Source organism: Leuciscus leuciscus (genome assembly GCF_965113295.1).
Source record: "Leuciscus leuciscus genome assembly, chromosome: 22".
Taxonomy (NCBI): domain Eukaryota; kingdom Metazoa; phylum Chordata; class Actinopteri; order Cypriniformes; family Leuciscidae; genus Leuciscus; species Leuciscus leuciscus.
In genome coordinates this window covers 12,909,585-12,924,353 of record NC_138746.1, presented here as the reverse complement: position 1 = coordinate 12,924,353, position 14,769 = coordinate 12,909,585, and the positions used below count along the sequence as shown (strand labels likewise).

The 14,769-nt window shown below is 35.6% G+C and overlaps 1 protein-coding gene across 2 annotated transcripts; it reads right to left on the bottom strand.

Annotated features, from left to right (window-relative positions):
- Positions 1-893: 893 nt before the first annotated feature.
- pik3ap1 (phosphoinositide-3-kinase adaptor protein 1) lies at positions 894-12,819 on the bottom strand. 2 transcript variants are annotated; one of them, XM_082154030.1, is made up of 17 exons: positions 12,608-12,819; positions 11,056-11,475; positions 10,189-10,424; positions 9,282-9,426; positions 8,968-9,110; positions 8,105-8,234; positions 7,748-7,944; positions 7,267-7,426; positions 6,972-7,037; positions 6,290-6,565; positions 6,032-6,094; positions 5,714-5,916; positions 5,556-5,616; positions 4,986-5,153; positions 4,661-4,746; positions 3,771-3,871; positions 894-1,872 (listed from the first exon to the last, which is right to left on the bottom strand). In XM_082154030.1, exons 2-17 carry the CDS (start codon positions 11,453-11,455, stop codon positions 1,761-1,763), a joined length of 2,547 nt encoding a protein of 848 aa, XP_082010156.1. In that variant the 5' UTR covers positions 11,456-11,475; positions 12,608-12,819; the 3' UTR covers positions 894-1,760. The 2 variants fall into 2 exon arrangements, with proteins under 2 accessions (XP_082010156.1, XP_082010157.1); XM_082154031.1 differs by having other exon boundaries at positions 4,661-4,731; positions 12,608-12,818.
- Between the last annotated feature and the right edge of the window lie 1,950 nt (positions 12,820-14,769).

The following is a 14,769-nucleotide window of genomic DNA, read 5'->3' as shown; positions in this document are numbered from 1 at the left end:
TGTTAAAGTGTCATTTTATTGGTGCAAAGATGAGTAGTCTGTGTGTATTTTGTACAACATTTGAAAGAAGAAAAAAACCTCTGTAAACACCATAGACTGTAAAAAAAAATAGACTAAACACTTTTTTTTTTTTTTTGCAACACTAAACTTTTGCATGTGCCATCGGGTAATTAAAAGGTCTTCACGCCTTCTTGAACACTTGGGCCAAATACAGGAAATAGCCTACCATCATGCGAGTAAACAAGTGGTCAAGTGCAAAGACCGCAAGTGCAGGTATTTGGTATTTGGAAAGGCCCAAATGTCATGTATGTTTGACTAGGGTTGGAGTTAAACTATGTAGGAAAGTGGAACTTGACAGCCAGAATTGAGAACCTCTGATCTACAGTATTATCAACATTTATTTATTTGTTTGTTTTAAAAAGTTTGTTTATCCATTCTTAACTCTTTTTTTTTAAATTAATATTTTTTGACCTCGTAACAAGGATAACTGGACCTACCAGTGAAAATTCATTTTTGAGTGGCATATGCAGGAGTTCTCCAATCATATAATCATCTTCAAAACCACTTATAGGTGTTTTTACATTATGTTGTAATTACCGTAATTATGAGTTTCCAACTTTCACATCCTCGTAGAACTCGTAATTACAACTTGTAAACTGAATTTTTGGAGAGCTCCAACTTGTACCATATGACTGCTGCAGATTCATACTGCTGTTGAAGTTTTCATAGAAAGCAAATGCAAGCATAAGTAGCATATGAAAGCACTCGCTCATCTTCTTTCACTTTTGAGTGCAAAATCCAGTCAAAAGTCCCAAGACCTAAATTTTTTCTTTTTCGATACCCCTTTACACTCAGATGTATGACACAATACGGAAGAAAAAATATCTCGCTACTTCTGTTTCATTGGAACTTTAATCAGTTGTCGTCATGGTTGACAAAACAAACATGAACACACACACACACACACACACATATCTGCCCTTGTCACACTGTGCTTTCACACTTAAATACACCATCCCATATATCATAGCCAGCAGTGAAAAGTGAATAAATATTTTTAAAATCCAGACAAACATGCCACTTTAAATCTTATGTGCACTGATCACAGCCAACACAAGCTACACTTAATTGCAGTTTTAAACAGAAAAAAAGTTCTAATTAAAAAAGTAGGCACGTTCTTGAGCTTGCTATTTGCTAATTAATGCCACTCAGAGTGTACAAACCAAATAGCTAAATTGCAAACAAGTGACCATATGAGAAGACCCTTCAAACATATTACATATCTTCAGCTGAAGATTTATCATTTAAAACCTATAAATTAAGGTGAGTGTTTGCATTGCAAGTTGAGTCTAGATCAATTCAAATCACTGATCCACTGGCTGTAACAGAAACCTAAAAAAATACTGTATTCACAGGCAGTATATGAAAGGTAAGATAGCTTCAAGACTTCTGAATCTGATGTTGTGCTAACCGGATAGTTTTTGAGCATATATATATTTTTGCTGCATATGCCGCACAATTCTGTGCAGATTTGGCAGTTGGTAAAAATAATATAGATGGCAAACCAGCTTCCTTAAGAGACGCCTTCATACAAACCTCTGTAAGATCACTGACTGACAGTACAGCCAAGCACATGTCTTCTGTTTCAGACACAGCCAGTATCTTTTCCTCCATCTTGAAGAGACTTACAAATCTCAAAGGCTCAACAAGAAAAGTGCACAGTCAAACAGAACGAAAGCCAGCCATGTTGAAGCAGGCCATCACCATGTTCGTCTTGGTATAGGTGGAGCTGGCATAGACCTCTGTGCAGGCGTCTGAGGAACCGGACGGGTTGGACTTGATACGTATCGCTCGTTTAGTATCTCTGGAACCCTAAGACACAGCGGGTTACATTTAAAATGTATTCATGTGATGGCAAAGCTGAATTGTAATAAACAATTACAGAATTAATCTTTTTTTGTTTTTCACTTTTTAAAGGACAAGTTCGGTATTTTACACTTAAAGCCCTGTTTACAGATCGTATCTGATGAAATAGAACGGTTAAGATTAAAATTTGGACACATGCTGCTGTCCCGAGAATTTTAGGTTTATTTCGCTTCCCCCCCCCCCCCCCCCCCCCACCCCCACCCCCACCCCCACAATGGTTGTCTATGTGCACTGGAAGATTCCGTCCTAAAAACACATTGAACTTTCGTTTACAAAGACGTGAAACTCACCGAGTGGTCAGGGGGTGTTCACTGATATGTTCACTCAAAAATCGCTGAAAAAGATGCATTCCAACAGGTTTTATCGTAGTTTTTGTCCAACTCCATTGACTTAATAGGACGTGCTGTGAGACCGCAGCACCTTTACGGTATTACTCCGCCGCTTCTTCTTCTGCTTCTTCTGTGTATTCAATGAAATGCCCGTGGTTTGCTTGCAATTGGCAAAGGTGCATTATCGCCACCAACTGGGCTGGAGTGTCTATTATTCAAGCTCTCAACGGAAGAATCACGGGTGTGACGCGTTTGGCAAAATAGGTCCACAAAAGCGAAATAAACCTAAAATTCTCGGGACAGGAGCATGTGTCCAAATTTTAATCTTAACCGTTCTATTTCATCAGATACGATCTGTAAACAGGGCTTTAAGTGTAAAATACCGAACTTGTCCTTTAAGACATTTTAAATAAAAAAGTTTGCTCACACTGACTTACACTGATAGAATGTTTAGCATTCAAAATGTAACTGCCAGAAATAACGTAACGTTCGAAAACTGAATTGTGATTGGTTTTGTCTTCCTTGCATACTAGTGTATATTTCACCATTTATAGCCACCTCTAACACCACAATGATTATGTGCTTAAATTAAGCAGAAATTACATTAAAATGAAGAAATTACACTAAACTGAAGCGTAAACCTTTTTGTATGATTCTTTGCTGATTTGCAAACACTGGTATTTTGTTCCAGAGAAATGCAAATCTTGTTCTTGAGTTGGGTTGGGTGTGCACACCTCTCAAATAGTGCCCATAAGGTGAGAATTGGAAGAGGGAAAGTGGAGCCCACATCAGAGGGCAGATGTTCTTCACGCCATACTAAAGCGTTGGTGTTTGTGTATATCAGCTGGTGAAGAAGTAGTGCATTCTGAACCCACACTCCAGATTTAAAGGTTGATACATACTTCTACATTCGATAAAGTTACTGATGGAAAGTTAAGCTTCACAAACTCCGGCATTGTGGTTAAGAGTGTTTTGCGATTGATGCTGTGGTTTGTCACATGGGGAGGCGTAGAGTTTCATACATGAACCACGTTTGCCTCATCTACATACTTTTATCCAGTCATCTGGTACAGTTTTGCAGTGAACTTTTCAAAAATAAAACTAGCTGAAGCCACAAACCTAATATGTACATGTTTTCTCTGTACACCACCTATTCTCGCTGTGTAAAATAACTGTGTTAAATGTATTTTTTATTTAGAGTTAGAAATGTACTTCGCAATAGAGCTATGCCAGAAACCATGCCGTCTTTACGGTTTCACTTTATTTTGATGGTCCCTTTACCACATTCTGTTGACTATAAGAAACGTTGCACCTACATATCTACTTCCTCTCATTAGAGTATTAGTAGAGTATTAGGAGACTGGTAGGGTTAGAATAAGTTGACATGTAGATGCAAAGTTACTTCTAGTCAACAGAATGTTCAAAAGGGACCATCAAAATAAAGTGTTACCGTCTTTAGTTATTTCAATGCAGTTGGTTTTACCTGGTATTGTGTAAGACATTTTAAACACGTACCTCTCCGTTACACGTGGCGGGACCCGGGGTGGAGGGAGCACTGGTGGAGTGTTCACTGCAGGCCGGAGAGGCCGTGGAGGAAGCGGAATGTCTGGAGGCTCCTGAACCATGAAAGTAAAGACATATGAACATTAAAAATAAAGAAAAATAAAAGGTGTAATAATTTCTTACATGGTTTTATTATTTAAATAAAATAAAATCTCTAGTGACACATACTCTACTAGTCTCTACTATGACACAATCTAAACACTTTTTCAATTTTAAACCAGTTCATTTTAATGTTACAACCACACATTAAAATTCAAATGTTTGGGGTCTGTTTTTGTTTTTAAATGTTTTTGAAAGAAGTCTCTTATGCTCACCAAGTCTGCATTTATTGGATCAAAAATAAAGTTAAATAGTCAGTAAAATCAATACAGTTTAAAATAGTATTCTATTTTAATATATTTAAAAATTGTATTTATTTCAGAAGCCGTTACTCCAGTCTTCAGTGTCACATGATCCTTCAGAATTCATTCTAATATTCTGATTTTGGTGCTCAAACATTTCTTATTATAATCAATGTTGAAAACATGTGCTGCTTAATATTTTTGTAGAAACCGTGTCACTTTTTTTCAGGGTTCTTTGATGAATAGAAATTTCTAAAGAACAGTGTTTATTTGAAAAATAAATATTTTGTAACATTACAAATGTCGTTACTGCCACTTTTGATCAATTTAATTAATCCTTGCAGATAAAAGTATTCATTTCTTTAAAACAAGAATCTTAATAATCCCAAATTTGTATACATTATAGGACTCTGATTCAGAACAAGTGTTGTTAATGACAGGATGGAGCCGATAATGATCATTATAACCCAAATGAAAAAATGATTAAAGGAAAAAACTGACCTCACATTCACCGTCCATCCCACTGCTGTTGCTAATGGTGCTCTGAATACTCAATCTGTGACTGCTACTACCTGCACAAGTCAAACCTTTACAATTTCATTGTTTAAACGCAACCATACTTGTAAACATAGTTCAGTGACTTCATCAGTTCAGGTGTACATTTGTGTGGGATCACCCCAAAAAGACTTAAGTTTTAAGAAGACGTCATATGCTAACATTCCCCAAAACATCCTATGGAAGTTCCATAGTAAAAATGAATATCTGAGATCACACTCCAGGGCATGTTATTGCATGAGATTAAAGAAGTAATTTTTTTTTAACATACTAGAAGTGCTGGAGGTGCTTCCTGTCTGCCAGCTTCCTCTCTGCAGCGGTCTACTAACAGGAGGGGGTTGGGCAATCGAATGAGGTGTGGGTTCGTACACGGAGCAATTCACGTTCATTTGAGAACCCCACTGAACGTTTGTTTGCATCGGTGCTGTAATCATAAGCTCTAATAAAAAACAAGAAAGAAAAAAAAACGTTTAGTTACATGCTAAATTCTTGCTAAATGTCACAAAATGTAATTCATTTTAAATGGCCCCACCATAAATGTAATACTTTTTTATGTGCCTGAAATAAAAATATATTATTTTTTAAATATATTTGTTTGTATATTTGTAAGTAAAAAAAACACAAAAGTAACTTTCTTTTGCATTATTATTTGCAATAATAGGTGGAAACTATACAGTTAAGTAACTTCATGACAGTTATAAATGGTATGTGATGGGACCTGAAACTTTTACACTTTCCATAGACCATTGGTCTTTTATTTTTCGTCGAGTCCTAAGAGTTATATTATAACTTTTCTTGTACACTTTAATAGCACGGCATGTTAACCATATTGTGGTATTACCAGTTGCCCCTTTGCCTTTACAGCGTCGTGTGATGCTGTCTCTTAATCTTTGCAAGTTTTCCTAGAAGTAAATGGAAAGATGGTTACAGAAACCTCAGAGTGACTCATTTCATTTGTTAACGTTCTGTTTCGCCAATTATCATGGAGTTACTTGTTACCTGCTGAAAGCGGAGAGAGCGGCATCTTTTATCTTGATCAACCTGCCAAGCCTTGAACTCCTGCACTGCCTCTTCCACAGTCAGTTCTCCCACCTTCACCCTCTCCTGCAGAGAGATGAGCTGCCTCTGTCCAGGGGTCTTCATGCCTGCAAAGGGGTCATGGTGACTGCTCATGTCTCTGTCTCTCACCAGCCGTACAGGTGCTGTAAGAATAGATCATTCCAGCAAGGAAATACTTTCAATTTAATGCATTCATTATCATTTCATATACACCAAAGGTTCACAATTAGGCTCAAGAAAGACACTGTCACTAGGTACCTAGAGAGGAATCCATTTCTGGCCTTTGGCTGACTGAGTATAAAGGTTCCTTATGGCAAAACACTGTAAAAGAGGTCAAATTAAACTGACTGTTAAGATTTGCAATTAAGGCATAGTTCATCCAAAAATGAAAATTGTGTCATCATTTATTGATCCTCATGCCCACATCTAAACCCGTATGCATTTGTTTCTTCAGCTGAACACAAAAGAAGATATTTTGAAGAATGTTCATAACCGTAATGAAACTTTGGTTCGCACCTTTGGAAATGTAGGTTGTGTTCTCTTCAGGCTCTGGCAGGTTGGCTGGCCGGGGAATCGGTGCAGGTGGGCGATTGATCACTTCAGGGTTGGAATGTGCCTCCACCGTGTCATAAATCTGATCAGGGCAACACGGGTTATACGGGTCCTCCTCTTCTACATCACCATAGATATCCGCATGAATGCCCATGTCATGATAATCCTCATCATCCATTTCAGGCAATCTACCATTGGTTGAATTATGTTGCAAGGATTCTAAATGCTTGTCAGGTTGTGCTAAACGAAAACCAAGGATTCATATTATTTGACAACTGCAAAATATACAATGCTTGTATACTAGCTTACATTTTTGTAAATGTCATATATTAGCAAGCCGCTCTGTTTTCACAGTGTCCAAACATGCTATATCCTGTAGCAGAGATCGCAGGTTCAAATACACATCCTAGCAGAATAAGATAAGATGGCATAGCTAATTTATCTATCTATTTTGCATTACAAATATGAGGACAATATTGTAAACTTTTACAGAAATGTTGCACACTTAATAAAAGGTAAAGACAGCTTTGGCATAAATGCATAAAGACAGATAGCTGAAGGGTGTTGTTATCACATGGGGGAAAAGTGACAAAAAGTCGGTCACACAAATAACTGTTATTTTCTCTTTCATTTCTCATTGATGTACCTTCAAAAAACTTTCTCAGCATTGTCTCCGTGTTGGAGTCCTCCAAAGCATCTTCCAAATCATCATCTGTAGAAACAGAGATTTTGTAAACATATTTTACAGTACATATCTTCAACATCTGGAAATAGGCCAATACAACATGTCTTTAAATGCTTACAATTGTAACTTCATTCTCATATATTTATAGGATAGTCCTAGTAAAAAATATACCTCTAAACAACAATAGAAATACTTCAACTTTATTCAGTAATAACTATATACACTAGAGTTTTGAAAGAAAATGCCATGTACAAACCCATCTCAGGATTCAGTTTCATCATAGACTCGTAAATATCCTCATTATCGAAATTTGTAATGAAATTTTGGGAAGCTGTCAACATATCCTCATAGATATCCTCATTGTCAGGGCTGTTCTGAGATTCCTCCATGTGGGTCTTCACTATATCTACTGTCTCCTGTTTGGTTAGAAAGAAAGAAGAAAGTTTACATAAATAATCAGCATCATCACTGCTATTTTGAAATGAAGGCAATACTGCTGTACAAATGTATGCTGATCATTAACATAGCCTAAACAACATAATTACAACATTGCATTTCCATTACCAATGTTCTGTGCAATGTAATTGCCCATATCACTTTTACAGTGCAATGATATTTAGTTATAAGTGCATTAATAAATCCATGTGCCCACAGCATTTCAGGAAATGATGGCTGGCTCGGTTACACTTCGTAGCCAGTTACAAAAGTCATCAAGAATATTTACGCAATGAACTCACAACATATTCATCCATGAAGTGTCTTAAATCATAGAAGCCATTCTTCTCGGCCAGTTTGTTAGGGTAATCCCCATCTTTGTTCATCACACTGTAGGCCTGCAAGGCTCCGGGGCAACGCAATAACAAGGACGTTAATTTTTTTAGGCCATATTTGGCCGAGAAGTGAAGCAGTGTTGGGAGTTCCACATTACGGTTATCTGAAAACAAAGAGATCTCTTCTTATTGTTGTTCAATTGAATGTTTATGTTTCCTGTCTTTGAAAAACACTACACCACTTGGTGTTAAGTAATCTACCACCGTAAAAGATATTAATCATAAGCTAGATTTTTTATAAACTATATACATGAAACCACGTACTTGCTTCTGTGTTATCTGCAATCTGACCAATTCCAAATACTTGTAATCCATTTAGAGGCATATGTTCTTCCAGAGAGTCTGCGAGCAAATGATCCAGTGACTCGGGCACCTTTGATGTGATATCAAATGCCTGAAAAAAAAAAAAAAAAAAAATATCAGCTCAATATTTGTCTTTAAATGAAAGGTCCTTTTCTGTAACTAAACTTTTAAAAAAGGCAAACATTGTAGTCTGCTTGTTTGTAATTTGTGAATGATAATGAAATGTTTATGTTGATCTGAAAAGTTTACTGCTCCTGTTGCCTCACACAAACTAAAATGTCTATAATGGACTTTTTGTTTCTTATTGTTATCGACTAATCAACAAATTACATAAAGCATCTTGCATTACAGAGTTCAGGCTTGTGGGCTGCTATTGAGACATCTGTCTGGCATATCAGGCCACTAGTGGGGCTGAAACACTGTCACAGATATTTGACATTTTTTAAATGACTGCATATTTTAATATATCTTATATTAAATAATATAATATATTATAATATTAAATGTTTATGAGATATACTATTTTTCACAATACCATAATGTATCCTAAAGGAATAAAAAATATCAAGTGAAGTCATGTTTATTGGTATAGCACTTTTCTCTATAGTTTATCCTTTTTATATATGATCATGTACATGTACATGAGATGTACATTTCTATGAAGCTACTTTGAAATGATACATGTTGTGAAAAGCACTCAAAAAAATAAACACGACATGACTTAACTCCGTTATCACGTTTATTCACAAGTCATTTCAGTGTACGTGATCTCTTTTATTGGTATGAAGCTTTTTTCTGTTTTAACCGATTGTTTTTTTCATTACCTGACACATGAACTGCATTGGATCCGTTGCTTTCTCTAGATACCTGCAGATTTCCTCCATTTCTGTGAAATATGTTACTGTTGTTGAATAGACCACAGACTCATTATTATAAAGAGTCAATGAGACTTTCCCAGAAGGCATATCTAAGAGAAAAAAAATGGTTATGAAAACAACTTTTGACAAAGCCTCAAAGACAAAGCTTCTCTTATAATAAATGAGCACATTAACAGGAAACAATATGCAAATTCAGTTGAAAGTGAAAAAGCATAGAGGAACTGATATGAAATGTTCCTCTTTCTGCGTTTTTGTCTTACCAGGTGACTGTACAGTAACAATACAGTCGTTTACAAGAGTCCCAGGCATTCGCTGCGGTGTCGAGTGCTGAGAGTGAAACTCCACCTCCAGGCTGCCCTCATCCACAAATTTCTTTGCCATAATTATATAAATATTCACATGATTCTTTATGGGAACAAACAAACGGTGAGAAAGTCATGACACCAAGTTAAATACTGTAAATGACATTGAGTAACGCTAGCTGATGATTGGTGCTGATTTCGCAAATGTCAGCAAATGCTTTTGAATGAAATGCTGAAACTATAGTTTTTAACGATGTAAACAGAAGGTTTTGACAAATTTCTAAAGTAACAATAGTTTACAATGTAGAGGATAGTGAGTCAAAACATAGTTTTAAAATATGAACAACACTGACAGTATATCTGTCAAGCCATTAAACTAAAATGTTGAAATGTCCACACCATGAGGCATACTATATAAAATGTCTCTTCAGCCATTAAATTAAATTAAATTAGGCATAATTTGATTCATTATGTTCTCACATAATCAAATTGATTGATTTAAAAGTACAAAATTACTGAACGGAGTATTTAAGTGTTTAGTAAAAACACCCGACGGGCAGGATCAAACTTTGTATTCACTGGAAAGTAATACACAATTTAAAAAGAACAGCATCGGCAGCAATTGTTTTAGTCATATCCCTCATGGCTGCTACATCATTCTTATTTCATCATGTCACTGAACTAAAAATGGCTTAAATAATCTAAATCAAGCTTAGATGGGCCTCATACAGAACGGACTTCCTGTCTCTCTTGAAAAAGTGTGATCTCACGACACCATGTGAGCTTCATGCTGAAATTAACAACTAAATATTCGTAGAAAAGGTTCATATCTAGGCTCTGCATGCATCACATGCCATGCACTTACCCCACATGGTATTCTGTCCGGTTGGACGGTGAGGCAGATTTGGTCGTCTTGTGGCTCAGCGGCCACATTTGAACAAGTCTGCTCAGTGGGACAAAGATCATTCCCGTTCATCTGATGATGTTCATTCTCATCGGGTAAAGTTAAGGTGTCAGGAATTTCAGATATTGTGAACTCATCCATGCGTTCTTCAAGTTCAATTTCATATGTATTCTCGCAATGATGTTCACTAATGGATTCTAAAATGAAAAAGAAAAAAATTAAACTTTACTTCAATTCAACCTCTTTATGTTTAGTAAGATTAATTATGAACCACCATGCAAAAATATTTATGGATAAAATAAAAAATAAAATAAACCACAGGAAGCTTGTTTCTGCAACGGAATAAAAAATCAATAAGTTAATTGCGATTTTTTTTAATCTAACAATTATGACTTCTACCTCTTGAAATTGTGATTTAGTCCTAATTTTGAGATAAAAAGTCACAAATTCATTTTCTATATTTTATTCTGTGGCGGAAACAAGCTTCCATACTGACCAGAGTAAACGTTCATGTACGCCAACCTCTCTATGTTAAGTAAGATTTTGCATGGTGGATCATCTTAAAATAAATTAAGTTATTAAAATATAAATAAATCATATGTAAATACACAACTATAAATCAAATATTTAAAAATTACAGTTGAATACAACACATAATCCTTAAAACTATATCCATGTGCACTTCTTTTGCAGTTATGTTAATGTTCAAATATAAAAAACTTTTTAGGCCATCTTTGTATTGTTGATGTTGTTGTTGTAGGTGAACAAAAGTGGAAGTATTAATATGTTCTTATGCTGAATGAGACTTATAGTATAAAAAATACTTACCATCATCTATGCACTCAAGGACAGTAGACACATATACTGATGGTTCATCTTCTGAGTTGAGCTTTCTCCAATATTCCCAGTGTTCAAAATAGTCTGATGACACTTGCCTTTCTGATACACCACACAAAAAAGCAACAACTTTGTGAGGAGGCTGAAGAAGATCCCGGAAAGTGTCCTGCAAGTCTGGGTCATGCTGCATCTCCAAGAACGCAGTAGACAGCAAAAGCATGATACACTTGCTGGAGCCGAACAGCTCATAGTTTTTCTGGCAAATCTGTTCATTAACATCATACAGAATGACGGAGCCCTCCAGAAAGTTACATGATGTGGCCAAGATTTGCTGTAGATACTCGGCCCATTCGCTGGCCTCACTGGTATGAACAACTAACACCTCACACATCGTGGAGTATCCAGGTTTTTCTGCAAAACAATGGATAATAAATGCACATAAATGCTTTTCATTTTAATAAAAGAAAAATTCACAAGAATTCTTCATGATTTAAAACAATTTGATGGTTAATCAACTACAAATAAATGTGAAAGGAACTCATTTAAAACTGTTTCATTTACATGAACTATGTTTGCATTCAAATCTAAACCAGTGGTATGTCACCGAAACTGATTAATTTTTTTAAATGCTAAAATATAACAAGTTAGAAGTGAAACAAAGCACACTCCAAACAACTGGTTCATTAGCTTAATAATTAATTAATGTAGAACTGAACTCCTGGCATGTTGCAGAGGCTACACTGTTAAGCCAGACACTTTTTGTCATATGATGATTAAGAAATAAGTTGGTTTGATCAACCAAAAATACATTAGCATTGAAATTAGTCATCTTTTGTCTCCTAAAAATGCTCTATAAATAACTCTGACATAGTGTCTGTGTACAAATTAATGTGAAAGACATGATATGAATGCAGAATTTCCCAGTGGAATTCATATAAAAGTAAGAAGGACCGTCCACTATGACCCACATCAACACTACTGAGGCAATCAAATGTTCAACAAATAGCATAACAATGTGAAACTATCGACATATCTGTGTGTCTGTCTTGCTTATAATGTAATTTGAGATCAATTCACTTCCATAGGCTTTCTCAGGAAACTTCTTTAGGTTAGTTACTGTACAGCACTGCTCTGAATACAGTCGACTTTGCATTGGGTTAGAGCACACATTTCAAATAGAAATATGCAGAAAAGTGTGATTATATAACTTAATATATTTTATGTTTTTCCCCCCACAAAGCTGATTGCTTTAACATTGAATGTTAAAGCACAGCTACAGGAAGATTTATTAATCAACTTCCTTATTGCTTTCCCCAAAACTATATTATTTTGCATCAAAACTGCTTACATGTCATCTTTAACATTTTCAAACAAGATATTAAGAAACCTTCTGACAACAATCTATTCAAATAAACAATTCAAATAAACAAAATGTAATTCAAAACTACAATTTGATTTCTTCTTAGTTTGGTCTTTAGGTTATTTGTTCCGGCGTAACATTTTAATGTCAATAAAATGAGCTCTTGATTTAAAAATGACTTACCTTGCTTCTTGAGATTACACTGCAGGGTTGTAATAAACAGTGCTTTGTTTCAGGGCCCGTACAGTGGCTGCACCTTCCCTCAGCGGCTTTCCACTTACCTACGTTCTCTGTCTATGCCTTCTGATCAAAATACGTTTCGTATTTGACTGTGGTACATGACCGATTTGCCTTCAGCCCATGACTTACATCTACTAAAAGAAACAGTCCATTTCCTGATGGTGGGCGGTAGCGTCACTTCCTAAAATACTCTGCAACTGCCTAAACCATCACAGACAGAGTTGCTGTAGGTCGTTGTGACTCTATAAAACAGTAAGAAAATTTCCCAAACAAGTTAAATGCAGAAGTTAAGTAAAACTTTCCTGTATCGCCTTTATTTAAAACAGCCAGACCATTCATAAACCTTCCACAGCATAGTATCTATACAGTTTATATTTTTAAGTTGCCCTAGTTTCTCAAGAAAGACATGCATGCAAAATATCATGATTACATCTCAATAATGTTTCATTTCAGCGTATTTTTTTCTTCTGTCTGAAATTTACACCAGTTTAAACCACCCGTTTTATTTGATTGTTTCAGTAACACTTTACAATAAGGTCTCATTTGTTCACATTAGTTAATGTAGGCTTTTAGCTAATGCGTCTGGGCGCAGAGGCCTTCATCGGGGCTTCTTCAGGCATTTTTAACCCGGTTGAAGGCTTGTGCGCCGAAACGCATTGGCAAAATAAAGAGCAATATCTTTTCAGCTCTATCTTCTGACTATTTTGATCTCTCCATTTCACAAGTGTTGCTGATATTGTCCCTAAATTCAAAGATTAATAAATACTGTATAAGTACTGTTCATTCTTAGTTCATGTTAAACTAATGTTAACAAATGAAAGCTTGCTGTAAAGTGTTTCCTTATTTTATGATTCGGAGCCCTAGCTGTTAATGATATTGGAAGTCTCCAATACTGTAACTGGCATTTAATTGTTTGACTATGTATGCAAATACAGAAGCAATGACAAACCACTCTAAAGTTCCTATTAAAAGCTTGCTAATGTTATAATTCAGCCTATTATTGACTAAAAGGAGGAAATAAAATTTCTGTTCCAGGTACATTTGAGTCAGGTTACAGCCAAATGTTGAAGTGAAACATACATTGTGAGACTGAAGTGGAGATAAATTAAGACACAAGCAGTAACCACACTTTCATGGAATAAAGATTCCCAAGTAGGCAATATAGGCAACATTTCTATACTTTATATGTCTACAGTCAGGCAACATGAGTTCTGATAGGGTCAGTGACCAGAAACCTTTGCAAGTGTCACTGACCCTATGAGAGGTTTCATTAGGATGTCTTCTCTCTGCTCTTTTTGTATTCTCAGAATTTTGAACTTCTTTAGTTTAGTGACATAAAACAAGAACAGTAGGTGTTAGAAGAAAGTTCCACCTTGTAGGGACTGCATGGGAAGGACGTTCTTATGGCACATTTTAATTAACATATCCCAACTTTTAGCAACTTGAGAGACTTAAATGACAAATATTAGAGGCTTGTTAACATTATAAAGAATATCTATGAATGAAACATATTAATAGAATAATAGACACAAACGCTACCTATTAAAAAGTGTCTAGCTCATCTTGTTGTTCAAACTTATAATATTGGCTGTTGGATTTATAATTTTGGGAAACATAACTGTAATTTTCATGTTAATTGCTGTTAACACCAACAAGGTAAACTCAGCAATTCAACAAAACCCAACAGCTGCTGCACTTTGTGGTTTGTTGACTGACCAGCCAAATATTCAGAAAGTGGCAACCATATAGGCAGGTATAATTGCCACATGCTAATTTCAATTAGTGCCAAGATGTAATATACTTTGTAATCTCTATCAATTTAAGAAAGGGATAGTTCACCCAAAAATGAAAATGCTGTCATCATTTACTCATCTCATGTTGTTCCAAACCTGTTTGAGTTTATTTCTTCTGTTGAACACAAAATAGATATTTTAAAGTCCCCTTGTGGTCAATAATGGTATCCCTTAAAATTCATCTTTGATCACCAAAATTATTTATTTAAAAGTTTTTTTCTTGGAGAAAAAAAAAACCTCTACACCACGTGGTTCTATAAATATGCAAATTAACCCCGCCTCCACTCACTCACACCAGCTCAGAGATCCACT

What these genes read in the sequence shown, in the direction of transcription:
- pik3ap1 (XM_082154030.1), bottom strand. Translation starts at nt 11,455, where the DNA reads ATGTGTGAGGTGTTAGTTGTTCATACCAGTGAGGCCAGCGAATGGGCC. An exon ending in GAAACTGAATCCTGAGATGG is followed by an intron (nt 7,038 to 7,266) that starts GTTTGTACATGG and finishes CTGTTTCTACAG; the next exon opens with ATGATGATTTGGAAGATGCT. An exon ending in GGATGGACGGTGAATGTGAG is followed by an intron (nt 3,872 to 4,660) that starts GTCAGTTTTTTC and finishes TTCATGGTTCAG; the next exon opens with GAGCCTCCAGACATTCCGCT.